This window comes from Eretmochelys imbricata, chromosome 2, assembly GCF_965152235.1.
Source record: "Eretmochelys imbricata isolate rEreImb1 chromosome 2, rEreImb1.hap1, whole genome shotgun sequence".
Classification (NCBI taxonomy): domain Eukaryota; kingdom Metazoa; phylum Chordata; order Testudines; family Cheloniidae; genus Eretmochelys; species Eretmochelys imbricata.
Window position 1 is genome coordinate 2099117 of NC_135573.1, and position 24467 is coordinate 2123583.

Below are 24467 nucleotides of genomic sequence, written 5' to 3' on the forward strand. Positions count from 1 at the left end.
TCCCGAAGACTTAGCATGTCTTGAGTCCCAGGGCCACAATATAAAGATGCATAGGAACAAGGTTCTGCTGATACTAGACTCTGCCCTGGCAGCATTGCCATCGGCAGGTACCATCTGTAGGGGAGCCCTAGGCACGCCTAGCAGTATGAACCAAAGGTGGTGAAGCAAAGTAGGCTTTGTCAGAATAGTAACATCAGGGTATCAGCTAACCAGGTAAACATGTTCCTGACTGGAGAGGATGGTACAGGAACACGCAGGCCCCTCATAAAGATAAGGATGGGATGACAGAATAACAGACGAGGATGTTTTGTTCAAACTAGGAGGTACAAGTGTTACCCGCACGCTCTAGGACACCCCACGTTTACCTTTTGGTGGGCTCAAGGGTTAATTTAGGCACCCCCACCCTAACCCAGTTCCTAGGCTCAAGGCCACCCATACCCAATTCCTAGGGTTCAGGGTGTAATCTTCTGTGGGTTTTGTGGGGTTTTTTACCAATGAAAGAGCCTTACACAGTAATATCCTTAACCTCTATTTATTAACAGTTACTACAACAGAATACAAATACTAAGCATACAATGCTCGCCACTCCCAATAAATCAGACTAACTTTTCCTGGTGGCCAGTCAGGATCAGGTCATCCGGGGACTCCAGTTTCTGCACAGTGTCATCGGCAGAGTGCTGAGGTCTGGCAGCTCTGAGCTTGGGCTGTGTCCTGGAGTTGGTTCCCAAAGAATTTCCTTTTGGACCCCAGTTTATATAGTGAAACTTGAGTCCTGCTTAGCTGTGCCGTAACCAATCATTTTAAACTGAAGTCCTACAAAACAGTATTTTTCACCAGTCCTAGTCCATTATGAAACAATTCTTTAACCAATCAGACCCCACCGCCTTAGTTGATTTTAATCTTGCAAGATTAGTTACGCAACAGACAGAAGAATTAAAGAATCAGACAGAGACCCTACAGATAAACAATAGAGAAGTAGGGATCATAAAGGCAAAACAATAAATAAATATAGATTTCACAGTCACAACTAGTGAGAAGTGGTTCCTTGCCAGATAGGGTGACCAGACAGGAAGTGTGAAAAATCGGGATGGGGTAGAGGGGTAATAGGAACCTATATGAGAAAAAGACCCAAAAATCGGGACTGTCCCTATAAAATTGGGACATCTGGTCACCCTATTGCCAGACAGATGCTATCAAACAAAGTTTTCTTTAAATATCTTCAGGTTTCAGAGTGAAGTGAGCTGTAGCTCACGAAAGCTTACGCTCACATAAATTGGTTAGTCTCTAAGGTGCCACAAGTACTCCTTTTTTTTTTTTTAAATATCTTAAGATCTGTTCCTTTATCTGGTGGTGGTGGGTACTCTTGGGACAGGATCGCCACCTTAACAGCCCAATATTACGTTGTTTTGATGGAATGTAGATGGAATGTGAGGATGTGACTTTCTGCTTCTTAGTTCTTGTTGTGGGCATATGTGTTGAGCCAGGGCACCTTCGTCACTGAACCAAGTCTGTGGTCTGTCTTCATGATTAACGTAGAGGTCTTCTGAATCTGCAAGCTACTCTGGTGCAGCTAATCCTGGAGTGCCACAAACAGCATAGGAGCAGCACAGACACCCAGCAGCATTAACACCACCTTTGAGGTCGAAAGGCAGAGAACCACCAGTACTGACAAAGAGCACCCATCGAGAACCTCAGCCACCGGCAGTAATGCTCCAACCCCATATGGATCCGCCAACTCAGAGCCTTCCTACGTCAGCTCTCTTGGTGTGGGTGGACAGAACCGCACACACCGCGGGTAGAGCAGAAGGACTCCACTCCCGGGGATGTCTTTGTTTTCCTGGATCTGCAGTCTCCTCTGTTGCCAGGAGCAGCCATTACCAGAGAGATCTTGACCCCACCTGGAGACATGAGCTATGGGACCCTATCCAGTCTACCACCTACAGCTTTCCTTTGATAGGATCAACTGCACCATTGATTGTCAGACCTGACCTTGTTATTGGGGGAGTCAAATCTACTGGAGGAACTGTCATTGCCTCATTGATGGAGAACAATCCAAACAGGAGATCAAGAGCTTCCTGGAACCAAACTCCCCCACCCAAACCAGGACATCCTCCCTTTGGGACTGGTGGTACCCCCTATGTCTTGGGGACCTCTGCAACCCACCTTCAAACCTTTCTTCTGGCCCTGTTGGGTCCATGGGACCCAATGCACACAACACCCAAGGTCTGTGTAATCTAATAAGGAGTCAGATCACCCCTCCGCTCCAAGAGAACAACCAGAACTTCCTTCTGAGCCTACAGAAGAGGAAGAGTATGGTTCTGCTGGTACTGACAAGGGTATCTTCTGTGGTTAGATGTTCAGCTGCGTGTGTGTATTCTCCCTGTGTGCTGCCCCAGCTCTGTGAAGACAGCCGGCACAGCAGACCTCGAGCAAACCACTCAATGACCAGAAGATCCAAAGGTGCCAGGCCAGGTTTATTGCCGACAAAGCATGGTAATAGCACCTGGCAGACTCTACAAGGATACTAAGACATGTATGCCTGTGACAATGAATGCAGCCCAGTGGATAGTGGGACTTTCCTTTCCCCCTCGGCTGGACCAAGACACACACTCCGAGAGATACCTCTTTAGACCCTGACACAAACAAGTTACGTACTGCTCCTCTGACATAGTTACTGCCCCCACACAGGGCTAGTTATTACCCAGCTCCTCGTACATGTTGGTTCGATCAAAACATCTCTATTCATCACCCTGTCATCCTGACCTTATCTTATTGGAGGGGTCAGTGTGTTCCTGTTATCCTTGGGGAATGTTTTTGTACCGTCCTTGATATCAGGGATGTTCTGGTACCACTTGAGATCGGGATGCCTGAGTGCTCTGTGCTTAGCTCTTCTTAGGAGTGTGCGTTTCTGCAATATCGGCCCTGTGCTTGCCAGATTCTGTGAGCTTGCACACAGGCAGAGCCTGATCTTTGCTTACAGCCTGACTTGTGCTAACTTTGCTTTATATCAGCAAAGCTTGGCCCGCGGCTTTAGCTCAGGCCTTCGATATGAGCGCTTATATTTCAGGCTCTCTTTCTACATCATCTTCCTCTTCTCTGAATGAGGCAGATGCTCCAGCTTCGCCATCCTCTCCAGGTGACCACAAGCAATTCCAGGAACTGCTACAGAGTTTTGCCCAAGTGCTCCACGTCTCCTGACGAGATCCAGGACGCTCAACATAAGCTTTTGGACATCCTGAAACCCACGGGATCCAACTGGATAGCACACCCAGGGAACACAGACATACTGGAATTGGCAAGAGCAATTTGGCATACGACAGTAATCTGTGTCCTTCCCCCAAGAGGGCTGAGAAGTGTTCCTTTATGCTTGCAAAAGGGGCAGAGATTTTATTTACCCATCCTGCACTAAACTCTGGTTGTTCAGGATGTCACTGAAAGATCTAGGCAGCAACACCCAAGAGCCTGGTACTGACCAGGAGGCCAGACATCTGGATCTGTTAGAGAGGAAGGTGTTTAAATCTACTAACCTCCAATTTAGAATATTGGACTAAGTATGATTTTTCTAAATTATTCAGAGTTCCTAGATTTTAAGGACAAACTATCCTAGCAGGACAGGGCTAAATTTCTGGCCCTTATCGGTGAAGACACACTGGTGGCCAAATCTTTTTTTAAAAAATATATATATATTAAATATATATATCCACCCTGAAGAGGAAATACCATTAATAACCATACAAATAGAGGCCTATGCCTCAACCATTTTACCATCAGCGTTCTTATGAACTGCCTCATAAAAGACAGAGAAGGCCCAAAGGCATAGTACCCTGCACCCTCCACTTAACCACATCAGCCCAACCGCACCTCCTGGCCGAAAGATACTTTTGACAAAATGTTCAGGAGTTGTGAACCAAAGTTGATGCCATCTCTACCCAATTCCCAGGTCTCCTTTGGTAGCTGCCTAGCACTCTTCTGCCTCCCACCCCTGCCCCACAGCTGGAGGGCAGTAACAACAAACAAGTGGGTGCAGGATATAATCCATTTCAGTTATACAATCAATTCTCTCCTCCTCCTCCAAAACCTCCTTCCCCTTCCCTTTTCAGGGACCACTCTTACGAGGAGATACTCTCTCTCCTCCAGCAGGGACCAATAGTGCAGGTACCTCTTCAGCATTGGGAAGAGGTTTATGTGTGAAATATTTCCTCGTTCACAAAAAGAAGGCAGTATGGAGACCCAGTCTCGACCTGTGACAACTCAATGTTTTTATTCACAAACTAAAATTCCACGCGGTTATATTGGTATTGATAATACCAACCCGGGAAAAGAACTCATGATTCATAGCTCTTGATAAAACATAAAATAATCACTGATAAATGTTTCAAATGAGACACACACTAGTGGAGTGGTAAATAATTAAGTGGACAGGTCACTGATACAGTATGATGTGGATTGCTTGATTCAGTGGTGAACAGCATTTTCATTCAGTGGGAACCCCCACTTGGGACTCTTTCACCTCCCGGGAAAACAAGAAATGCAACACTTGCTGCTCCAGGGGTGACACACTCTTCCTACTCCATTGGACACCACTTAAACTATTCATTCTGCTGCTACCTTGGTTCTTTGGAAAATTCAGCCAGACAGAGCCTGAGTCATCTTCATTGAGGCCAAAGGACCCAAACAGTTCTGGTTTATAAGCCTCCTAAATACGTCAGCACGTCCTCTCATCAGCATTCAACCCTCCCAGATTGTCTGACTCAAGAGAATGGCAGGCTCAGGCATCCAAACTCAGGTGCCTTTCACCCCATGGCTTCGTATTTGGATGGGCCTGGAATGTGGAACGTTCCTGTTCTGAGGCTGAGCAAGTCATTCTCGAGAACAGCAGTGTGATGCTGGCAGACCAGGTGCCAGCTTATGCCCAGGTCTCACTGAACACTGACAAAAGCATAGCTGGAACCAGTCTGGCTTACCTCTGTGTTTGTGGTGTTGTGAAATAGATGTTAAGTCGACAGGAAGAATGTGTTTTAGTGTTTAGACCTGATGAAATGCTTGTAGGATGCTGCATGTATTGATCTCACTTAACCTCTGTTAGCCCATGGTATAAAGTTATATTGAGAGTTTGCATTTGCAATTGAGTTACTCACCAAACAGCAAAGAAGCATTCATTAATGTAAAGTGCTTGTTCTGCACACAAGAAGGTCCACTGAGGGTAAATGAGCCATTGTGAAACAACAAAGGACAGACTTTGTTGATTGCTTCCCTGCCCCCCATGGTCCCCCCTACCCATAAAGAGAGGCTTGCACTTGGACACTCTGCCATCAGTTTGAACTCTGGGGGAAGAAAATAAAAATGCCCGACCAGAAGGAACTGTAGCTCTGTGTGGCTTGAACTTTTGAAGGGCAAAGATTTCTAAACATAAGCAGGGGATCCTCAAGCTGCATAGCTTGCCTTAGGGGACATATGGATCTGGCATATACAGCAGTTACAATCACCTTTTGGAACCTAAGATTGTAACTCATTTGAGTATGTATATCTGCTTTAACCTTGCAAATAACTCTTGTTTCTTTTTCTTCATTAATAAATCTTTAGTTTATTACACGATTGGCTACAAGTTTTGTCTTTGAGTGCGCATGGGTACAATTGGCCTGGGATAAGTGACTTGCCCTTGGGGACTGGGAGTAACCTGAATATTGTGATTTTTGGTGTAAAGGACCATCTGTCACAAAGGCAGGCTTGCCTGGGTTCAAGATAGACCAGAATGCCCAAGTGGACTGTCTGTGACTCCAGGGAAAGGCTGATATAGTCATTGAGGAGTTCACACTTGTTACTTGGTTGGTGAAATCTAATTATAGAACCATCAATCAATCTGGGGCTTGTGCCCTGCTCCTTGACAGTCTGCCCAAGGTTGGCACTCGTGCTCTTGACCCACTTGAGACAGCTTGACCAGCAGAAAAGATTCCATCAGAAAAATGTTAGCTGTCTAAGTGGAAGCGCTTCTCCTTCGGGACCAGCAGAATCATATATCTGCAGATACAGCGGATATTCTTGCAGTCTCCCTCCTTACCCACAAGGTTGGTCTTCCCTTAGCTTGATACAGGTTTGCCTGGTGGCAAGCAACTTTTATAAAAAACCAGCAGATAGCTACTTTATTTTTATTCACACAGTAACTTCTAGATTCCTAGATGGATTAACCAGAACCTTTCTGCCAGTAACAAAATCAACTTTTCACTGGAACCTCAACTTAGTACTTTTTGCATTCACTAAGCCAGCTTTTGACCCCTTTGCTACATGTTCAGTGTCTTACCTATCAATGAACATTATCTTCCTTGTTGCTATCACCTTGGACAGAAGAGCAGGTGAGCTTGTGGCCCTAACGACAGACCCACCTTACGCAATTTTCCATAAAGACGCACAGTCTTGCTACAGCTGCACCTGAAATTCATCCCTAAGGCAGTTTCAGAAGTTCACGTAAACCAGACAGTCCACTCATGGTGTTCTTCCCGAAGCCTCCTGCCTCCATTGAAGAGAAAAGGGCTTCGTTCCTTGATGTGACGAGGCCAATGCACATCTACCTGCAGCGAACAGAACAGATCAGAGAGTCATCTTGATTGTTTGTTGCTATAGCAGAACGAGTCTGAGGACAAGCTATTTCCTCCCAGACAATCTCTAGATGGATCTCTGGCTGCATCCTGCTTTATCATTTGGCACATCTTCCTCCCCTACATGCAGTATGGGCTCACTGGTACCAGAGCACAAGCAGCCTCGGTAGCATTGCTTCAGAAGGTACCCCCACTTGATATTTGCAAGGCAGCAATATGGAGTTCTGTGCATATGTTCACAAGGCATTACCCACTGAACTAAGACTCCTCCACTGACTTATCCTTTGGGACTGTGGTTCTACAAGCAGCTATATCACCTGCATCTTTGCATCACCTCCTCCGAGTATTGCTTATCAGTCACCCATAGTGAATTACACATAGGGATCAGCACGTGAAGAAGAAAGGGAAGTCACTACCCTTTTGTAACTAGAACTTTTCCAAAATGCCTGGTCCTTTTCTGTATGCCACTACCTTGCTTCCTTCCCTTGTGCTTTGGATCATAAGGTTCGCAGTAGAGAAGAAACTGGAGAGGCATTTGGTCCACCCTGCCTCTCAATCTCGATACAGAACACAAGGAGAGCAAGGATGCAGGCATGGACCAGTGGATGCTACTTGCAAGAATTTGCTGGTCTCAAGCATGTGGAGTGCATGCATACCCACAGGAGAATACAGATAGGGACCACACATCTCAAAGGACTTCAGTTACCTTATGGTAAATAACTTCCCTTTATATCACTTATGGTTGACAAGATAGCCTTCCAAACTTGATTTGAGAGTAAACTGATGCAGTTGTGTTTGTTGTTTTTTGCAGATAGACTGCTCTGTTGCCTTTGCTACTGCTACTTTTTAGTTCTTCCAAGATGCAGCAGAGCGACTAGCTTTTGTCATTGTCTGCTATTTAGACCTCTGTGGGGAGCAGTGAAATGGAGAGGAGTCTGAGTTCACTCCGCTGCTGTTTGGCAAGGCTGTGAGTGGCAGTGGTGGCAGACATTGGAGCTTTTCAGTGGAAGGAGGCTCCAAAAACAGAGGCCGAGTGAGGGATAAAGTACAGATTTTATTTAGATTTACATCTCTACCCTAGCCCCTCGCTATCGAGCTGACATTCTGGATTACTAGTTACTACTTCCCATCCCCAAATCCTGAAGACTTTCAGCTCTCCATTCAACCTCCCTTGCACCCTTCTCTCTACCTTCCATAATACCTGCTGAGGGCACTGTTAAATGGCTTTCTTTTCTGTGTATAGCGTATAGTATTTTCTCTTGTCTCCTTTTATTCCACTTGATTTCTCTTCAATGGGTCCTTCTCTGTATATTGTATCAGGTTTAGCTTCCTTTTATCATTTTCAGTCATTTCAGCTGCTGTTCAGATCTTCCTCCACTGCCTCCGGAGCAGAAATCTATTTAGGCTGGTTACCTAAGTGGTACTTGAAAGGCTGGATTCATCCTTGGTGCAGTGTTGGATTTGTTTAAGTTAATGTCGGAGATGAATTCATCCTGCAAGGTGGATAAAAATCAGTGACTTAAAAAAAATAATTAAAAATCTAATTTTATTGAATCAGATTTTTCAATTTTTTGTTTATTTAAATTGTTGGTTTTTTCTCTTCTTAGCAATAAACCTGTTTAAAATGAAATCTGAATTTAGTACAAAATATGTGAAGGGCAACATTTCTTATAATCTCTTAAAATCTACTGGCTTAACCAAGAGATGTTCAAGAGAGTCATACAAAAAGTGGAAACTAGGTCAAATTATTAAGCATGAATATAAAAAAAAAAAACAACCCAAGCATGTAGCAACAAAATTAGAAAGGCCAAGACCCAAAATGAGATTAAACTAGCTGAGGATATAAAGGGTAACAAGAAAACATTTTACAAATACATTAGGAGCAAAAGGAAGACCAGACCGAGGACAGGTTAGGTCCATTGCTCAACAAGTAGGGAACGATAATGGAAAACACAGCAATGGCTGAAATGTTAACTGCCGTTTTTGTTTCGGTATTCACATGGTAAACATTGATTGGGTAGAATCTGAGGCTAAAATAGGGGAAGAGCAAGTTAAAGAATTAATTAGATAAGTTAGATGTCTTCAAGGTGTCAGGGCCTGACCAAAATGCATCCCAAGTACTTAAGGAAATTGCTGAAGAGATCTCTGAGCCATTAGCAATTATCTTTGAGAATTCATGGACAGCTGGAGAGATCCCAGAGGACTGGGAAAGGGCAAATATAGAGTAGAATTTCAGAGTTATAAACCCCTCAGGAATTGAGGTAGTTAGTGACTCTGAAATGTTCGGTTTCAGAGTAACAGCCGTGTTAGTCTGTATTCGCAAAAAGAAAAGGAGTACTTGTGGCACCTTAGAGACTAACCAATTTATTTGAGCATGAGCTTTCATGAGCTACAGCTCACTTCTCTGACAAAACATTATGGTTCTTTCAAAAGTTTACAACTGAACATTGACTTAATACAGCTTTGAAACTTTACGTTGCAGAAGAAAAATACTGCTTTCCTTTTGTTTTTTATTTTTTAGTAGTTTACGTTTAACGCGGCCCTGTACTGTATTTGTTTTTTTGGGCGGGGGTCTCTGTTGCTTCCTGATTATTTACTTCAGGTTCCAAATGAGGTGCGTGGTTGACTGGTCAGTTTGTAACTCTGGTGTTCGTAGGTAATACAGTAGAACCAGTAGTTATCTATTATAAAGGGAAATAAGGATAATCCAGGGAATCATAGACCAGTCAGCTTAATTTCCGTACCCAGAAAGATAATGGAGCAAATAACCAATCAGTTTGTAAGCACCTAGCAGATACAGTGATAAGTAAGTCAACATAGATTTGTCAAAAACAAATGTCAAACCAGCTTAATATTCTTCTTTGGCAGGGTAATAAGCCTTGTGGATGGGGGGAAGTCGTAGATGTGATATATCTCGACTTCAGTAAGGTCTCACATGTTCTTCTCATAAGCAAACTAGAGAAACATAGCCTAAACAAACCTACTATAAGGTGGGTGAACAACTAGTTGGAAAACTGTACTCAGAGTAGTTATCAGTAGTTCACAGAAAAGCTGGAAGGGGTCTCACAGAGATCTGTCCTGGGTCTTGTTATAATCAATGTCTTCATAAATGATTTGGATAATGGCATAGAGAGTACACTTAAAATTTGCTGACAGTACCAATCTGGGAGGGGTTGCAAGTGCTTTGGAGGACAGGATTAAAATTCAAAATGATCATGGCAAACTGGAAAAATGGCCTGAAATAGATAGGATGAAATTTAATAACTACAAATGCAAAGCACTATATTTAGGAAGGAATACTCAATTGCACAAATATAAAATGGGAAATTACTTCCTAGGAGGGATCTGGGGATTATAATCTATCACAAACTAAATATGAGTCAATGGTGTAACACAAGTTGCAAAAAAAGGAAACATCAGTCTGGGATGTATTAGCAGGAGTGTTGTAAGCAAGACATGAGAAATAATTCTCCCATTCTACTCAGTACTCAGCTGGAGTACTGCATCAAGTTTTGGGCACCACACTTTGGGAATGATGAAGACAAATTGGAGAAAGTCCAGAGGAGAGGAACAAAACTGATCAAAGTTCTAGAAAACATGACCTATGGGGGAAGATTGGAAAAACTGGGTGAGGGGGGACATAATAGTCTTCAAGTGTATAAAAGGTGGTTATAAAGAGGAGGGTGATAAATTATTCTCCTTATCCACCGAGGATGGACAAGAAGTAATGGGCTTAAATTGCAACAAGGACGGTTTAGGTTAGACATTAGGAAAAGTTTAGGGTAGTTAAGCAGTGGAAAAAATTACCTAGGGAGGTTGTGGAATCTGTGTCATTGGAGGTTTTTAAGAACAGGTTAGAAAAACACCTGTTGGGATGGTCTAGATAATTCTTAGTCCTGTCTCAATACAGGGGATTGGACTAGATGATCTATTGAGGTACCTTCCGGTCCTACGTTTCTAGGATTCTAAAACATTTAAATAATAAATATGCTATTTTGTGTGTTTAATTAAATTCAAATTACCCTTCTAATGCAGATTGACACAAATTATGTGCAAAATGTTTATTAATAAGTAAGCAATATATCATTCACCATTTTCTAACATACTAAAAATGCAGGTAAGAAGGATCTGAAAATATTAAGCCATATAACTGCTTAAATAAATGTATATAGTTATAGTGTACCCTCTTAGGTAGCAAAAAGATGTATCAGAGCTAGTATAGAGGCTCTGTCTAGTTGTAAAACAACATATTTTAATGATTATATCAACCAGTGAGAATGCACCTTTCTTCAGAAAATAATTGAAGTACAAGTGGAAAAGTAGATTAAAATCAAAGATTGAAATGGAGGATTTCTTCTTGGTGATTCAAATAATTATTTAAATCGATCCTCTGTCATCCTGTTTAAAAATAGGAATGTTGCTCATTCTATATGTTGGAACTATCTTGGATCTTTTCAGTAGCCGTTCTTTGTACCAGTCGTTGGTGATGCTGTTCATATTGTATGTTTAATTTTAGTGCTTAGGTACTGTGGTAAAAGGGAGCTGTATAAATATCTGAGGGAGAGAATCGGAGCTGAATGGAAAACTTTCATCAGTCTTCAAGGGGAAAAAACAAACAAAAAAAGGTTTTAAAAATGTTTGAAAATATTTCCTGTTTTACTGACTAGCTAGTGTAATCAGTTAAAAAGGGTTTCTTGGTCTCAGCAGAGCAATAGTAATAGAACTCACTCCTCTGTATGTGGTAAAAATATCTTAGGGCAAACAGCATCTGGTCTTGATTCATTTTAACTTGAATAGTTATTCTACATATAACAAATGACAAACTTACTCTTTTGGAGTATTGTCTCAATTGTTTCTGTATTTCCCACTTCAGGAGTGGGATAATGAGCTGAAAGCTCTCCTAGAAGATATGAAAGACAAATCTGGTAACTTAAAGAAACGATGCCCAGATCGCAAGACTGAAGCTGGCGCTGCCTATAGTCGTGTGAAAGCTGTATATGGGACGATAGCAGAACTTCCAAAGCTGAAGGAGATGAAGGAGGTGACTCAGCATCTTGGGACAGTAAAGCACATCTCTGCAGAGAAGGTAAACACAGCATGATTTGAGGTGTGGCCTTCCTATATCTTCACCCATTCAGGCTATTTCACACTGATATAGAGAATAAATGGAGTAGCTCAGCCTATTGCCTGTAGTGAACCTTACTCTTGTTTTCTCTCCATTGCTTAGGCAGCAGATTTTCGCACAAAAATAGAGAAATTCATTGACTCTCGGACTGATAACTTACGCGACATGAAAGGTGGAGAATTTTGGCCCATTGTTAAATGTGTCAAAATCCGTGTTCCCGGTGCTAATGTCTTGAAGACTGGGGCAGTGCTGGTGGATTTGCCTGGAGTACGAGATTCCAATGCTGCCAGGGATAATGCTGCCAAAGAGGTACAATGGCATCTCTGAAATTTCAGTCTGTGGTTTGTTTTGTTTTTTTAAACCCTTATGTCCCTTCTGGTTCCCAGACCTGATCTTCATTGGAAGCAGCATCTTCCTCCTTAACTGCTATATAATGCTTTTGCACACATCATGTCATTCAATATGCATTGGGCACATGAGCAACCTCTTCCCTGTTCCTCTGTTTTTCAAACATAAACATTTGCAACACCATGTAATTAACATGTGGCACTTGCTGCTGCATGATACCATAGTGACAAGCTGATTACTAAAACTCTAGGATTAGTAGCTTCTATGGATAAGTGGCATCCACAGTTGCACTAATTAGGTTAAAATTACAAGTGCTATCCATCCTTGTGCTTCAGGGCATACATTGATTGTTATTTGAGGTCTGTAAGTAATCACCATAGATGCTATCATATTGCACTCTTAGGTGCCTTGAGGACATTTATCCCTCCCTTAGAAGGATGAAGTCCCTAATAGCAATGCATCCTTCTAAGGGAGGGATGGGACTGATCATAGTACAGTCAGAAGTAATACATCTGTGTTTGTGTTTTCGCAGACCTTTTCTGCCATTTCAATCCCTTTTGTACATCTCCATCAGCAACACTGCTAAATTGTGTTTGTATTAGTGCATTCTGCGAAAATCTGGGCAACTGTCTTATAGTGCCTCAGTAGATAACAGAGTGCAAAAAAACCTGATTAACGTTAAATTTGGAAAATGGTTAACCACTGATAGACACATGTAACTGTTATATAGTAACTCTGAAAGCCTTGGCTCGTAAATAGGTTTGGAATTCTTTCCTTTTGCATTATCTAGCTGGATATTAATATTAATATTACTAAGGGCTTGTCTCCACTTAGCAGGGGATCGATGCTCGGCGATCGATCCACCGGGGGTCGATTTAGTAAAGACCCGGTAAATCGACTGCCGATCACTCTCCCATCGACTCCGGTACTCCACCGGAACAAGAAGCATAAGGTAAGTCGTCAGGAGAGTTTCTCCTGTCGACCCAGTGCGGTGTAGATACCACAGTAAGTTGATCTAAAGTACGTCGACTGCAGCTGTGTTATTCATGTAGCTCGAGTTGCGTGACTTAGGTCAACTTAGCCCTGTAGTGTAGACCTGCCCTAAGTGTCACTCTACGACTTAGACACCCATGCGGGTTTGGAGATTCTGAGACCGTGAACAGTGTTTCTTTAAAAAAAGCAAACTTTTTTGGACAGTTCTTCTGAATGTATTATTTCGTAAGAATTGGTTGAAACTCTCAAGCTTTAGAACTAATTACTACAGTTTTCCTGTAAACTGACTTTTCTTGCCATCCTTTAGTATTTAAAGAACTGCAATGCAGTGTGGGTAGTAGCCAACATCACCAGAGCTGTGGATGACAAGACTGCCAAAGAGATGCTGAGTGCAAACCTGCGGAGGCAGCTGCTCATGGATGGCCAATATGGGAGTTTAGCTTTTGTTTGTACGAAGACTGATAGCTTTAACGTTACAGAAATAATGAGGTAACTTCAACTCTCCCGAGCCTGCTGCAGTAGCATGTCTTGCATGAGGTAGTGGTTGATCACTCAAGCTCTGTTAAACTGGGAACCACTTCAGCAACTTGCCAGGGGTACAAGAGATGCTCTTAACTTTCATAAAATGGGACAGATTACAAGTAGAGGTAGAACGTAGAGGTGATCCCACTGAGACTAAGGGCTCGCAAGTTACTGTGCAGCAAGCCAGAGTCTGACTCTGCAGCTCACCAGCTTGCTGTGCACTAACATTCTGTGTGGACAGTGCTAGGTACAGTGAACGTCAGTGTGGCTCCTCAGCCTTAGGGCTTGTCTTCACTATGGAGCTAAATCAGTGCTGCTGCAATCGATGCAGTGGCATTTCTGTACTCCACCTCAATGAGAGGCGGAAGCAATGTTGGCAGGAAAGCGTCTCCCATCAACATAGCATAGAGTGGACCCCACAGTAAGTAGATCTAAGCTACATCGACTTAAGTTATGCTACTAATGTAACTCAAATTGTGTTGCTTAGATCGACCGGAAGCGGTAGTGTAGACCTGCCTTTAGGGCCCTACCAAATTCACAGCCATGAAAAACGAGTCATGCACCTTGAAGTCTGGTCTCCTACCGTGAAATCTGGTCTTGTGTGTACATTTACTCTGTGCTATACAGATTTCACAGGGGAGACCAGCATTTCTTAAATTGAGGGTCTTGACCCAAAAGGGAGTTACAGGGGGGAGGGTGTCACAAGTTTATTTTAGGGGGGTTGTGATATTGCCACCCTTGATTCTGCACTGGCTTCAGGGCTGGGGAGTGGCAGCTGTTGGCCAGGCACCCAGCTCTGCCCGCAGCAGCGCAGAAATAAGACTGGCAACACCACACCGTGCCATCCTTACTTCTGTGCTTCAGAGCTGGGCTCCCGGCCAGCAGCCACAGCTCTGGCTACCCAGCTCTGAAGGCACCGCCGCTGCCAGCAGCAGAGCAGTAGTAAGGGTAGCAGTACTGCAGCCCCCCTATAATAACGTTGTGATTTCTCTTCCTCCACCCCCTTTTTGGGTCAGGACCCCAACAATTATCATCTGTAAAATTTCAGATTTAAATAGCTGAAATCATGAAATTTATGATTTTTAAAATCCTATGATTGTGAAATTGACCAAAATGGACCATGAATTTGGTAGGGCCCTAATCATACTACAACTTGTAGGGCTTGCCATGTAAATCAGCCCTTAAGTGTGCAGAGTTCAAAAAAAGATCAATTAAGTTTTCTGGTTTGGTCGGGGCTAGGTTGGTGGCTGGCTGTATGGATTACTGGCCACAGCAGTGCACTAAGTTCATCACTATTGGAAAAGATGATATGTCCCTAACCTTTCAGTTGAATTACAATGGACTGTACCACCTTTAGCTTGCACTAGTACAGTGGTCTCAAGATATAAATGGCTATAAAAGTGTGAAATATTTGTCTGTCCTCAGAGTGTCTGTGTGCTGGGCTTTCTAGTATCTTGGCTTGTGCTTTCCGTAGATCATTTTAGAGGCCCATAACAAACAGGTTCTCTGTCTCTTGTCTTAAAATTCAAGAGCTTAGTTCTGTGAGGTGTTAACATTCTCAGCTTCCTCTGATTTCAGTGCAAGTCAGAGATCTGGATTGTAACCCCCCCACCTCTCCCAAGATGCAGTCTTTTTGTCTTTATTCATGGTGGCTGATGTAAATCATTGTTGTCTTACTGTTCACACTCTAACCTTTAAAAGGCTAGAGTGGATTCAGGGAGCACACACTTGGGTACTGTCTGGGAAGCAGAATTGATAAGTGTTACTAAGTTCCCTCTAAGCTGCGCGGCCACGCCGCTGCCGGTTAAGCCCCACGCAGGGGCTCAGGGCTGCGGCGGGGAGAGATGCCTCTCCCCAGCACAGATCTGCTGTGGTGGGGAGAAGTGCCCCTCCCACACCCAGAACCCCTCATGCCTGGCTCCACCCCAGAGCCTTCACCCCCTACCTGGAGCCCCCTCCCACACTCCGAACCCCTCGCTCCCCCCCCCCCCACATGAATTTTGTTATGTGCACCAATATAGAATCATGGAACTGGAAGGGATCTCAAGAGGTCATCTACTCCAGTCCCCTGCACTCAGTGTGTCACACATCACCTCCATATTGGTGCACACAACAAAATTCATTCCGCACATGGACACACAAAATGGATAGTGTCCTTTTGCCTTGTCATTAACCTTCCTGCCTGTGGGACTGGCTTGTTTTGGTATGCTACATGTAGTCTTGGAAAATACTTGCTTGGGTTATTTATTTCCAGCAAGGAAACTTAAGTTTTTACATGTAATGTCCCCAGCTTTGGTGGCTGTGAACCTGATCCAAAAGCTATTGAAGTTAAGAGGAGTCTTCTCCATGACTTCAGTGGGCTCTGGATCAGACCCTATTGTATGAGGGCCCTAGATTATAATGTGATGTGCAAACCAAAGAGCCATGGAACTCACCCATCTTTGAAAAGCTTTGCAAACAAAATGAGTGGCACAGGATTGTCAGATTTGTTCACAGTGAATTGCTGTTAGTAATCAAGCAATTAAAGCAAAATATCAGTGTAATTCTTTTACAGAAAAAATATCCACTTAATTCAAGTAGAATATCAGTGCATGCAATGTCTTTTTTGTAGCGGGTCACTTTGTTTATAGCCTAACTTTTAAGTATCCTGGATCTTGCAGTGACCTGGATTTAAGAGATGAAATCCAGCCCATGGAAAAGTCACTGGAAGAGCTGGAAAATCAGCGGGTGCAAATGGAAATGGAGAAGGACACACTTTATACTCAGCTCCAGCAAGAGGTTGGTAACTCTTTCCCCCCTTCTAGTACAAGACAGTGGGTGGCAGGTATAATTGGGTCTGGAAACAGCCTCCAGGCAATAGAAAGTCGTGTTTGTTAGTGGTTAAAACAGCTATTCTCCTCCAGCTAACTTCACCCCTGCCACTCAGATGGGCTGTATTTCAAACCCGGAGAAAGGCTTTTCATGGTTAGTTGTTCCAGTGGGGAGAAGAGGAGGATGGATAATCCAGAAATTGCATATGAAGAAAATCTAACTCAAGCCTTGGGAGCTGTGCAATAAGAGAAGATGTAGTGGGATCCTCAGCTCTCAGACTGCCAGATTAGAGAGGAAAATGCTCTTAGATCTAGTCCATCATCCGGGAGACAGTGCTGAACTGTACTCTACAAAATGTTCCTCCAGCGTTTTACCCCGTAGGTTTGAAACAGCCTAAGCAATAGAGCTTCCTCGTCTCTTGGAAGGCTATTTCATAGTCTAAAGATGAATGAAAGTTAGGCATTGTACTTCATTAGTACGATTGTATAGGGACCTTTTATAGAGAAAATAAACAAACTATCTCTGCCTCAAGAGCTTGGAGCCAACCTTAGATACGTGCTTTCTCTTCTTCTCTTCATGTCCTCAGGCAAGATGGGTAGTGAGGCTTACACAAAATAAAGTTGAAGTTACTTGTCTTTTACTTAATCTCAATTTTATCACTATAACATTGGTGTGGAGTGCCAGTCACTGCTATGCTTGGGTGTGATGAGTCTTGAGGACTCCCTCAAGGTTCTCTTCTGGGAACTTCTGTGATTTGTGCCGTTGAAAGCTTTGTTGTGTTCAGTTGCGTCTAGCCAAATGTTTCTAGTTCATGGAATTTTTCTGATTTAAACACTGTGGGGGGTGGGGAATCTTAGGAAATATCACTTTTAAAAAAATGCATAAAACCCATTTAAGGTCTAAATTACCTATGGGACACAGCCTGGTGATTGGGGCAGTGTGGAGCTTTAAATTTCTAATGTTTTTAATGCTTCCGGTGTTCTGTTCTTTCATAGCAGCAACGGCAAGGACCTGGTGCAGAAAATCCAGCCTCATTCCAGAAAGAAAATGACCTTAGGAAGAAAATCCTAGAGAAGGAATTCAGAGTGAGTGTCCTTGGGAGACATGATCTGACCAACTTTTTGTTCAAACAAGGAAATGTGGATTCTTCTTCAAGTGATGATCCCTAACGTGTTCCACTGTGGGTTATGCGTGCGTACCATGTGCCTGGAGCCGGAGAATTTGAAAGTATTGTCCGCTAGTCTGCACATGTGCCCTGGCTCAGCTCGTGTTTCTGACCAAGTGGATAAAAGGCGGGGCAAATGGACCAACTTCTCACTGCTGCATGAGCCAGGTCGGAACCTCTCTGTGTCCGTAGCTTTGGCTTCATCCCTTAGGATACTGTTTAGCTTTGTAAATAGTTTTTAGCGCCTTGTACAGTTAATAATGTTAGTGTTTTCATAGTTTTTAGTGCCAGATTAATCTTTGGGGGAACACTTCACTTCCCCCTAATGCCCCATGTGGGTACTGGACTCAGCCCAAGACTCAGGGCTTCAAACTCTGTTTCCTGCCTGCAATCCTTCTTTGTCAGTGACAACCACTATTGCTTTGGGAAGCTCACGTTGCAGTGAGGTGCAGTATCTGCCACTCATTCCCCAGCTGTGCCTGGGAAGGGCAGGAACTCCACCTTTGAAAACACCTCCGTGGAAAAGACTGAGAGGGTTCAATTCAGCCCAGACGGGGGAAACTCCCCCTGTACACCAGCCTGACGAAGCAAGGCCTGGCCTTCCTGCTGCGAAGACGGACACTGGTTCCAGAGATGTTACCCTCATAGACGCCCCCAGCAGGATATTCTCGGGAACCCAGGAAGCATTCTCATATGCCTGGGACTTCAACAACACCGGATTTGGCTCTGAAGAAGCCCAGCTCCTCAGCTGAAGAGGACTTCCAGTAGAACCTCAGAGTTACGAACACCTTGGGAATGTGGGTTGTTCACAACTCTGAACAAAACGTTAGGGTGGTTCTTTCAAAAGTTTGCAACTGAACATTGACTTAATACAGCTTTGAAACTTTACTATGCAGAAGAAAAATCCAACTTTTAACCATCTTAATTTAAATGAAACAAGCACAGAGATTCCTTACCTTGTCAAATCTATTTTTTGGTAGTTTACATTTAACATAGTACTGTACTGTATTTGCTCTTTTTTGTTGTTGTCTCTGCTGCTGCCTGATTGTGTACTTCTGGTTCCAAATGAGGTGTGTGGTTGACCGGTCAGTTTGTAACTCTGGTGTTTGTAACTCTGAGGTTCTACTGTAGTACATCCTAAGTCCCAGAGGCTTGACAAGAAAGTCCATAAATATCAAGCTCCATAAATACTGGAAAGCGATTAGTCTGTATTGTTCTCGGCACCTCCCAGACCTCAGGATCTGTTGGCTCTGACAATGACCGTTCACCTCTGACTTGTCGCACAGTCTTCGACAGCACCCTCTCCAGCTCTGATGGTCCAGACAAAGACAGCCACTCTCACACTGGGGAAAACTGAGTCCCAGGCCGCTTCACAGGACATCTTCACATTCCCGGTTCTGGCATCCCTTCCACTGGGTCTGTTCCTTTCCAGAGATGTTATAACACCACCTGGAAATCAACAGCTCAGAGAAGTTTATTGCCTGTTCCTTCCTCAAGGTGCAGCTTCCCTTCAGTGGCACCACCTCTGGAACAGGAATCAGCTTTCTCCTCATCCGGAGACTCCAAACCACCCGAGGAACCTTCGTTTCCTTACCCTACATATCTTCCACCACCCGAAAGACTTACACCTGCTTGGGAACAACCTCTGTATTTAGCTTGGAGCCGCTGGCACTTCATGCCATTGGGGCTTCCATGTCCCCCTTTTAACCCTGCTTACTGGCCATATTGAGGGCCCTGGGACCAGTACCGCTCTTCAGTGTCTCTCAGGTCTGCTCGGGAGTCACTCCTTGCCTCCTCTTGATTTGAGACACTCTGATCCCCCCCGATCCTTTAGAGGAGGAAGAGCAATATGCACTGGACCCAACAGTTCTGCCGGAACCAGCAAGACTGCTATCTTCGTCTCTGGACGACGTGGTAACCCCCACATCTCCCTCCCTTCCGCCCCCCAGTGAATTCAAGCAGTTCCAGGGTCTTTGTTGTAGAGTTGCTGGGTAACTACGATTCCTCTTGAAGGGTTTTTCAGGAATCCCAGTACAAACTCCTTGACATCCTCCACCCATCTGTCTCCAGCAAAATAGTGCTCCACGTAAACGAAGCTATAATGGAGCCCATTAAGGCTGTTTGGTTCACTCCCGCCGCCTGTGCTTCCATCCCCAACAGGGTGGGGAAATGTTGTGCACTGGCCAAAGGGGCTGAAATTTTGTTTTCTCGCCCTCCTCCCAAGTCCTTGGCATAAGCCACTTCTGACAGGGCTCTACGGCCACACCCATGGTCTCCTCCTGCAGACAAAGAGCGTAAGTGCCCAGACTTACTGGGGAGAAAGGTCTTCCTGTTATCTGATCTCCAGTGCAGGATAGCCAACTATCAGGCAATAATGATCGAGTGCGACTTCTTGAACTACTCTAAGTTTACGGAGTTCACCGACAGTCTTCCACAACAGGACAGTGTTTGTTTCCAGGCATCGATAGACGAAGTCAAACTAATAGTCAAGGCTGCCCTCCAGTACAGAGTCGATGCCACTGACATATCCTCTAGAGCCATGGCTACTACCATTGTCATGTGCAGAGAATCATGGCTCCATGTGTCAAAGTTCCCTTGAGAGGTCCAGAATACTGTGGAGGAAATCCCCTTCGATGAACCACAATTACTCAGTCAGAAGATGGATGAATTCCTCCGTAGTTTGAAGGACTCTAGGGCTATCCTCCACTCTCTGGGGACATATACACCTTCCAAGAGAAAGCTCCATCAATAATCATCTAGACCTAGACGTGCGGGGAGGGATAGTTCAGTGGTTTGAGCATTGGCCTGCTAAACCCAAAGGTTGTGAGTTCAATCCTTGAGGGGGCCATTTAGGGATCTGGGGCAAAAATTAGGGATTGGTCCTGCTTTGAGCAGGGGGTTGGACTAGATGACCTCCTGAGGTCCCTTCCAACCCTGATATTCTGTGATTCTATGTGGGTCAACAGGTTTTCCCCATCAGATGCCCTATGGAGCACCATGCAAAAGGCGGAATGTTCAAAGAACTCACTTTCCTGCACCTTCTGCAACAGGGTTGGCCTTCCAATCTCAACCGGCAGCGAGGCACAATTTTTGAAGGGACCTTGAGAGCTGTGAACCACTAGGCCAAACATTGTCCGACCTTCACATGCCTTTTGTAGATTGTCTGGCGCGCTCTCAACCCTTAGAATGTAGTACCAGACCAGTGGGTGCTGAATGTCATCCGCGCTGGCTCTGTGATTGAGTCTGCTTTCCTACCTCCTCCACAACGCCCTTCTCCTACCTCCTTTAGGGACTACTCTCCCAAGACTATTCTCAAGCAAGAGGTGGGCTACCTATTAGAGCGAGGAGTGATAGAACATGTCCCCCATAGATACCAAAGAAACGGCTTTTACTTGACTTATTTTTTTATATCCCAAAAGAAGGGCATATGGAGACCAGTTCTCAACCTCCACCACCTCAACCACTTTGTCCGTGAACTCAAGTTTTGTATGGTCTCACTGGCCTCTGTAATACCATCCCCAAAAAAGGACACGTGGTTTACAGCTCTTGATATGAAGGACATCTACTTTCATGTAGATATTCATCTTGTTCACAGATCATCCTCACATTCATGATGGGCCCTGGCCATTTTCATTACAGAGTGCTCCTTTTTAGCATAGTCTTCACGGTAGTGAGAGCTCACGCCAGACTCCTTGGTCTCCTTGTCTTTCCCTACCTCGACAACTGGCTCCTTGTTCATAAGTCATGCCAGAAGGCCCATGCATCAACTCTAATGATTCTACACTTCCTCTTCAACCTAATAGCTCTCTTTGACACGGGTAAAAAGCCTTGTGGATAGGGGGAAAGTGGTAGATGTAGTGTATCTTGACTTTAGTGAGGCTTTTGATACTGTCTTGTATGACCTTCTCATAAACAAACTAGGGAAATACAATGTAGATGAAGCTACTATAAGGTGAGTGCATAACTGGTTGGAAAACTGTCCCCAGAGAGTAGTTATCAGTGGTTCACAGTCAAGCTGGAAGGGCATATCAAGTAGGGTCCCATAGGGATGAGTTCTGGGTCCAGTTCTATTCAAAATTTTTCATTGATGATTTAGATAATGGCACTTATAAAGTTTGCGGACGTTACCAAGCTAGGAGGGGTTGCAAGTGCTTTGGAAGATAGGATTAAAATTCAAAACAATCTGAACAAACTGGAGAAATGGTCTGAAGTAAATAGGATGAAATTCAATAAGGACAAATGCAAAGTACTCCAATTAGGAAGGAACTATCAGTAGCATGCATACAAAATGGGCAATGACTGCCTAGGAAGGAGTACCGCAGAAAGGGATCTCGGGGTCATAGTGGATCACAAGCTAAATATGAGTCAGTTTAACACAATAGCAAAAAAAACAATCATCGTCCTGGGATGTATTAGCAGGAGTGTTGTAAGCAAGACATGAGAAGTAATTCTTCCACTCTACTCTGTGCTAATTAGGCCTCAACTTAGAGTATTGTGTCCAGTTCTGGGCGCCATAGATCAGGAAAGATGTGGACAAACTGGAGAAAGTCCAGAGAAGAGCAACAAAAATGATGAAAGGTCTAGAAAACATGACCTATGAGGAAAGATTGAAAAAATGGGGATTCTTTAGGCTGGAGAAGAGAGACTGAGGGGGACATGACATAGTTTTCAAGTACATAAAAGGCTGTTACAATGGGGAGGGAGAAAAATTGTTTTCCTTAACCTGTGAGGCTAGGACAAGAAGCAATGGGCTTAAATTGCAGCAAGGGGGGGTTAGGTTGGACATTAGGAAAACTTCCTAACTGTCAGGGTGGTTAAGCCCTGGAATAAATTGCCCAGGGAGATTGTGGAATCTCCATCATTGGGGATTTTTAAGCGCAGGTTAGACAAACCCCTATCAGCGAGGTCTAGATAATACTTAGTCCTGCCATGAGTGCAGGGGACTGGACTAGATGACCTTTCGAGGTCCCTTTCAATCCTGTGATTCTATGAGTCTTCCCTGGGTGTAAATCCCAAAAAACCGTTCTCACCCTCCAAAATTCGGCAGGACAGGGCACAGGTTATCCTGATCACTCCCTACTGGTCTAGACAGTTTTGGTTTCCGAATCTTCTGCACATGTCATTCTGAATACCAATCATCCTCCCAACGTTCCCCAGACTCCTGACTTAGCAGAATGGCAAGACCAAGCACACCAATCTGCATTTTCTTCATCTCAAGGCTTGATTTTTGGATGGACGTTGTTCTTGAAACATGCATGTTCTGCAGCCATATGAGACGTACTTTCTAATGGTAGGGAGGATTCCACTGGATGATTCATCCTGGCTAAGTGGAGATATTTTTCTTCTTGGGCACATCAGATATCTCTCTCATTTTAGACGATACCTTTTCTCTGAAGACATCAGGCCTATCCATCAGCTCCTTGAGAGCCAACCTGGCAGTGATTAGTGCATTCTGTCCTCCTTCTCAGGGTTACTTGGTCTTTGCTCATCCATTGATCACCAGATTTTGGAAAGGCCTACTTGGAACCTTTCTGACTATTCACAAGCCTACCCTTGAGTGGAACTTGAACCTTGTTCTCTCAGCACTTACACGATCATGCTTTGAACCTCTAGCTTCCTGCTCCATGTCTCTTCTCTCCATGAAAGTCGCATTCCTTGTAGCTATCATAGAATCATAGAAGATTAGGGTTGGAAGGGACCTCAGGAGGTCATCTAGTCCAACCCCCTGCTCAAAGCAGGACCAGCCCCAACTAAATCATCCCAGCCAGGGCTGTCAAGCCAGGCCTTAAAAACCTCTAAGGATGAAGATTCCACCACCTCCCAAGGTAACCCATTCCAGTGCTTCACCACCCTCCTAGTGAAATAGTTTTTCCTAATATCCAACCTAGACCTCCCCCACTGCAACTTGAGACCATATCACCTTAGCCAGAAAGGTTGGCGAACTTGGAGTGATGATGGCAGATCCTCCTTACATTGCATTCCATGAAGATAAGGTTTTGTTACGTTTACACCCCAAATTCACTCCCAAGGTTGTCTTGGAATTTCACTTGGACCATTCAATCCACTTACCTGTGCTCTTCCCTAAACCGCACACTTCCTCAGAGGGACAGATGTCTGGCAGGCCTTAGCCTTTGTTCTACACAGAACACGACCAATCAGGAAGTCCCCAAGACTATTCATCGCTCTAACAGAAAGACTAATGGGACAAGCGATCTTGACTCAGAGGATCTCCAAATGGATCTCTGGCTGCTTTCTACTGTTACCAAATATCGAGCCTCTCTCCCACATGGGGGAAGAGCTCGTTCCACGAGAGCACAAGCTGCGAGTATGGCATCTCTTCAGGATGTACTCTTCCTTGATATCTGTAATCCAGCCATGTGGGACTCTGTTCACACCTTTATGAGACACACTGTCCTAGTCCAGGACTCCTCTGCTGATGCCTCCTTTGGGACAGCAGTCCTTTGCTCAGCCCTACCATCAACATCCTCACACTCTCCTCCTACTTAAGTACTGCTTGTTAATAACCCACACTGGAATACAATAGGGACCATCGCTCTAAGAACAGGAGTTTACTTACCTGTAACTGGAGGTTCTTTGAGATGTGTGGTCCCTATTCAACTGTCTGCTCTCCTTTGGATCTCCTCCGATTCATGATGGAGAAGGAACTGGAGAGGCAGTCGGTCCACATTGTCCTTTATCCCCTTGGTTGGAGAGACAAGGTGATCCAGGGGGCATGCATGGATCAGTGGACACTACTTTCAAATTCTCCAGTTCCAGGCGCATGGTGCACATGCGTAATCCACAGTAGAATACAGATAGGGACCACACATCTTGAAGAACCTCCAGTTACCAGCAAGTAACGTACCTTCCTGTTCCTTTAAGTTACTTCCTTGGGCAACCTTGTCATTCC

The 24467-nt window shown here is 44.3% G+C and overlaps 1 protein-coding gene across 7 annotated transcripts in view; it reads left to right on the top strand.

Annotated features, from left to right (window-relative positions):
• LOC144260827 (nuclear GTPase SLIP-GC-like) overlaps positions 1-24467 on the top strand; it is a 105541-nt gene that overhangs the window by 35578 nt on the left and 45496 nt on the right. For 5 of the 7 annotated variants that reach the window (XM_077809625.1, XM_077809621.1, XM_077809623.1 and 2 more), the window contains 5 exons: positions 11467-11679; positions 11821-12027; positions 13367-13548; positions 16242-16359; positions 17388-17477. In XM_077809625.1, the coding sequence (XP_077665751.1) occupies positions 11467-11679; positions 11821-12027; positions 13367-13548; positions 16242-16359; positions 17388-17477 (810 nt within the window). Of the gene's footprint in view, positions 1-8063; positions 8094-11466; positions 11680-11820; positions 12028-13366; positions 13549-16241; positions 16360-17387; positions 17478-24467 lie in introns of those variants that run through there. The other 2 variants (XM_077809627.1, XM_077809622.1) reach the window with 2 other exon arrangements.